The sequence below is a fragment of the Neofelis nebulosa genome, chromosome 17 (assembly GCF_028018385.1).
Source record: "Neofelis nebulosa isolate mNeoNeb1 chromosome 17, mNeoNeb1.pri, whole genome shotgun sequence".
Taxonomy (NCBI): Eukaryota; Metazoa; Chordata; class Mammalia; order Carnivora; family Felidae; genus Neofelis; species Neofelis nebulosa.
In genome coordinates, this window is record NC_080798.1 from 15,151,951 (window position 1) to 15,156,713 (window position 4,763).

The 4,763-nt window shown below is 56.7% G+C and overlaps 1 protein-coding gene across 1 annotated transcript; it reads right to left on the bottom strand.

Annotated features, from left to right (window-relative positions):
* Positions 1–1,775: 1,775 nt before the first annotated feature.
* On the bottom strand, positions 1,776–3,025 carry LOC131500195 (interferon lambda-4-like). Its single transcript, XM_058709011.1, has 4 exons — positions 2,795–3,025; positions 2,294–2,468; positions 1,969–2,067; positions 1,776–1,903 (listed from the first exon to the last, which is right to left on the bottom strand). The coding sequence occupies exons 1-4, from the start codon at positions 3,023–3,025 to the stop codon at positions 1,776–1,778; spliced, it is 633 nt and encodes a 210-aa protein (XP_058564994.1).
* Between the last annotated feature and the right edge of the window lie 1,738 nt (positions 3,026–4,763).

Genomic DNA, 4,763 nt, shown 5'->3' on the forward strand with positions numbered 1-4,763 from the left:
TTAATTCCCACAACCACCTGTTGAGGAAAGATATCATAACTCTTTTAGCAATTGGAAATGAAGAGTTGAAGTAATCTGCCCAAGATCACGTGGTAACTAAGTAGGCGGAGTTGAGATTCTAGGATCTCTCTGACTTCGGAGTTCACGTTTTTAACCACTACAACCATTCTGTCTCCTTTATCATGCTGGAGATATTTCCACCTCTCGGGTCAGGTGCTAATTGCTTTGTATATATTATTTCTAATCCACAAAAGTTATGAATACATATCACCATCTTCCCTGCCCTGCTGAGGTCTAACTCACCATCATATCCCCCCTAGACTCCCTCAACCACTCTTAGGCAAGCCAGTCCCCTCTCCTTTGATGAGGCCAGAACTTTTAGAGACATACATTGGAGCAGTGGCTTCCTGGCTTAAAACGCTGCAAGGCCTCCCTCTGTAAACTCCCGGAAATCCAAGCGCTTCAAAGACTCACAGACACCATAAGACCTGGCCCTTGTCCAACCTGTCTAATCTCACTCCCAGCCGCCCTTCTGTGGAGCTCTGGACTCCAGCACATTGGCCTCCTCTCTGCTACTCAAACTTTTAGGATCAGCTCCTTCGGCAGTCTGAAGCTCCCTGAGAACATGGCTGTGGCTCTATATCCCCAATACCTAGTAAATAACTGGCAACCAACAAATACCATCCATGTAGAACGAGTGGATGATGGAATGGATGGATGGATGACAAATGAACCTTTCAAAGAGAAATATCAGCAGGTCATTTTCAGATGAGGATATCTAAAACCCCAGGGGCGCCTGGGTGGCTCAGTGGGTTAAGCGACGGACTTCGGCTCAGATCACGATCTCACGGTTGGTGGGTTCCAGCCCCGCATCCGGCTCTCTGCTGTCAGCACAGAGCCTGTTTTGGATCCTCTGTTCCCCCCACCCCCTCCTTCCACCCCACCTATCTCTGCCCCCCCCCCCACTCTCTCTCTCTCTCCCTCAAAAATAAACATTAAAAAAAAAAAACACCTAAAAGCCAGAAAAGGCTAGTATATTACTAAAAGTCATTGGGCAAATACACGTCCCGTCTGGGTATCAAATTCAGGTCTGAGTCCAAAGTCTGGTTTCTTCTGCCTCACACTATCTCCAAATGATTGCTTGCACTAGTAAGTGTAACACCATTTAATAAGTGAAAGTGAACAGCAGGAGAATCTGAATAACCACCACAGGCACACAGCGCATACAAGCAGAAGGACACATGAATAGAAGGATCCAAAAATATCACAATACCTGGGAGCTCTGACATCTGCGATCCCCAAATCCCTCAAGAAATGAGACCAGCTCAGGCGGGGAGATATAAGACGCAGATTCATAGAATCTCAGAGGAGATGTTGAAGGTTCAAATCAGAGGCCCGGCCCTACTCGGGTCATAGTAACCCAGGCAATGACATAAGTAAGTCTGCCTCTAGGTGCTTGGGGAGTGGGGGTGGGGGGACAGTGCCCAAAGTCGCCCAAGGTTTGAAGTTTCTTCTTCAACAAACTTGGAAGATTATAGAGCAATGCGTCCCACGGAAGTATCGCTGCATCCCGGGGAACTCGTTCTGGCCTTGGGCAAAACACCCGCACCTCTGGCACCCAGTGCCGGTGGGTCGAGGTCCCGCCAACCGAGGCTGAGGATCTCCCGAGCTGGCTGAGAGACCCGCCTGCTGCAAAGGACCCCTCCAGAGGGCGGGGCCCGAAGCCTCCCGCCCACAGAGCTTCGGGTCCCAGGCCCGGCCGAGCCCAGGCCGGATCACAGACAAGGCCCCGAGTCTGCCACCAGTCTCAGGTCCCACGTGAGCAGGCGCAGGAGGTTGAAGATGACGCTGGCTTCGTGGCACCCAGGCGAGTCCTGGAACCCGGGAAGGAGGCGGAGGCGGGCTGAGCCAGGAGTCCGAGCTCCCATCCCGTCTCAGCCTCGCACGGCTCCCCCCCTGCAGACTCACCGCCTCCCCGCCCGCTGCGCTCGCAGCTCTGCGTGTTTGGGGACGCGTCCTCGGTGGCCTGAGGGACTTCCTCCAGGAGCCTGGCCGGACCAGCTCGAGCTGCAAGGGGAACAGGAGGGACGTGAAGACGGCGAAGAACCCAGGGTCCCTGGGACTCTGCCCGTGAGTGACTCTCCCACCGCAGACCAAAGCCCGGATAGGGGGACACCGAGACGACGCGAATCGTGTCTGGGCCGGCTTTTCGGTTCGGGGGACAGATTGGCCTCGCGGGGAGGCCGGGGGCGCAGAACGAGCCAGAGGGGCCGGGGGCGCGGGCGGTACTCACGCAGGTCCCCACGTCCCGCCGCGCGGCCGCCAGCAGCTCCAGGGTCGCGCAGGTGCCCGGGAAATTCGGGGATCGGGCGCCCCCGACGGCTCGCCAACCTCACCCAGGGCCGCCGAGGATCCTTCCCTGCGCGAAAGGAGCAGTTGCGCGGCCTCCAGCTCAGGGTCTCCTCCTCCTGTGGGACAAGGGTCGGGGTGAGGCTGAGCCTCCTCGCTGCGCTCCCCAAGCGCTGGGAAGGCGGGGAGTCCTACACGTGGGACGCTCCCGGCCGGGGACGGTTGTGCGGATGGTGCACTGAACCCCGTAGCTCTCGGAAGGCCTGCACGGTGGGCCGAAGGCACCCCGCGGTCGCCTTGCGAAGCCCGGCGCCCCGACGTGGAACCGAGTCGGCCTGGAGGGGGCGCCCTTTGGGGCCTGGCACAGAGGCAGAGCGTGTGCTGACCGCAGGGGCGCCCCGCAAGATGCCGCGGTCTGAATTCTGCCCTGAGATCCGAGGCGCGCCTGCTGGGCGCTGGGACGCAGGGGGCCCTCGGGGACGGGTGGAGAGGTCTGGGCGTCACTCACGTAGCGGTCCCTCAGCGCCTTGACCGCCGCCACCGCCCTGGGGTCCAGCGAGCGGTAGTGTGACAGCAGGCAGCGCCGGGGTGTCGTCACGCCAGGGTCCGCCGCCTCGCCCGCCGTCACCAAGACCCACAGCCCCACGGCCACCGCGGCTGCGCCTCTCGGCCCCATCTCTGCTCCTGCGCAAGGCGAGGCGCCAAGAGTCCAAGCCCCTGCCTCTGCTTGGCGTCGCGCCGGGACCGATGCTCAGAGCGCGGGCCCGAGACACGCCGCGAGCCCGCAGCCCCCTGGTGCCCTCGGCCCGTCTCCGCTCGCCGCTCACCTGCACGCTGTCCTCGGTGCCCCCTCGTGCTGCTGCAGCGCCCGCCTTCCGCTGTCCCCAGGCTGGAGCCCACCTTCGACAGCGGCGCCTGCAGGGTCCATGCGGCTTTTATGGGCGGGGCTGGGAGACGGTGAGCAGCCGGACTTCCCCGTCCGGAGCCGGCTAAGCTTTCCGAACGTCAGCGCTGGGGCGCCTGCCCGGGGCTGAGGACTTTACCCGCCTGCGGGCGGGTGCCAGCCGTGGCTCGGCCCCACGATCTGCCACCAGTTCTGGTCTCTGTCCCGCCTGAATCCTCTCCTCTTGTCATCAGCCTGGGTGTCCTTATCTCCATTCTAGTATACTAAGCGGCCTTTATAATGCACTTCCTGGGTACTAGACCCTGTTCTAAGTCATCGACATGCAGGTGTCACATTTAATGCTCCAATGGGTCTGCAAGGGCTGTCCTACTATTGCCTCCATTTTGTAGATGGGAAAACTGAGGCACAGTAAAGTGAAGGAACTTTCCCAAGATACACAGTAAGTGGACAGAGGCTGGATTTGAACCTACCCAGAGTCCAGCCCCAGGGCTTACTCTCTAAGCCATAATTGCCGCCCCCCCCCCCCCCCCCCCCCCCGTCTGGAGAGGCCTCCTTTGTCTCTCCTTCCTGTCTGTGTCTCTGACTTCGTCTAACTCCATATGCCTCTGATTCCTTTTGCTGACAAACATCCAGCCTAGGATTTCGCTGTCTGTCTCAATCTCCTTATTTTAGTTTAAAATCTACTACTTTGTTTTCTGATAAAATTAGCAATGCAGATTCATGGGAGAAAGCTTGGAAAATACGGAAGTGCACAAAGGAGCAAAAAATTCCCGCCTCTAACTTCACTACCTACCTCTCCCCCTCATCCGGGCTCTGGAACCGTGTTTCCAGTGTGTGGAAAGTGTATCCCTGTTTGTTTGCACATATGTTTTCGGATTCCCAAAGTAACACATTCAAAGATTCCATCACTACAAACACATAGGACTTGGAGAGTTAAAGGAAGTCTTTAATCCCACTTCTTGGAGGTAATTCTTTTTGTCAATTAGTAGCAATTCTGTGAAGGGCTCTCTCTCCTTCCTTTCCCCCCCCCTCCTTTTTTTTTTTTTTCTTCTTTCTTTCTAGGAGTAATTTCTCCTAAATTGAAACCAGGCTGTGTACAGTTTGGTAGCCTGCTTTTTATGTCTTACGAGTATCTGTCATTTGCATTTCTCTGCATCTTTAATTATACTGTATCAGGGCCCCAGCAGGAAACAGATGGCCCAATCAATTTAGGATAATTTGAGGTGGGCTTAATACCAGGAGTATCTACAAAGGGTTTGGGGAGTGAAAGTAAAGGGCTAAGGGTAGTGAATGGCCTTGGGGCCCTGGATGGGGGAGAGATCTGTCATCCTTAACCCTGAAAGGACAGGGGAGAGGAGGGAGTGGCTGCCTGGCCTGGGAAGGAGAATCTTGTTCACAGGATGGACAGATAGACAAATCATAGTGGCCCTGCAGGGAGGAAGCCTGGGGATAAAATATACTCTCACCTCTCATGAATACTCTCCTTTCCTCGCCCTGGCCTTACTGCGAG

Coding starts and splice junctions, on each gene's coding strand:
- LOC131500195 (XM_058709011.1), bottom strand. CDS start 3,025: ATGGGGCCGAGAGGCGCAGCCGCGGTGGCCGTGGGGCTGTGGGTCTTG. Junction 2,469..2,794: donor TGCGTCCCAGCGCCCAGCAG/GCGCGCCTCGGA, acceptor CTTGTCCCACAG/GAGGAGGAGACCCTGAGCTG. Junction 1,904..1,968: donor GCGCAGCGGGCGGGGAGGCG/GTGAGTCTGCAG, acceptor CTCCTGGCTCAG/CCCGCCTCCGCCTCCTTCCC.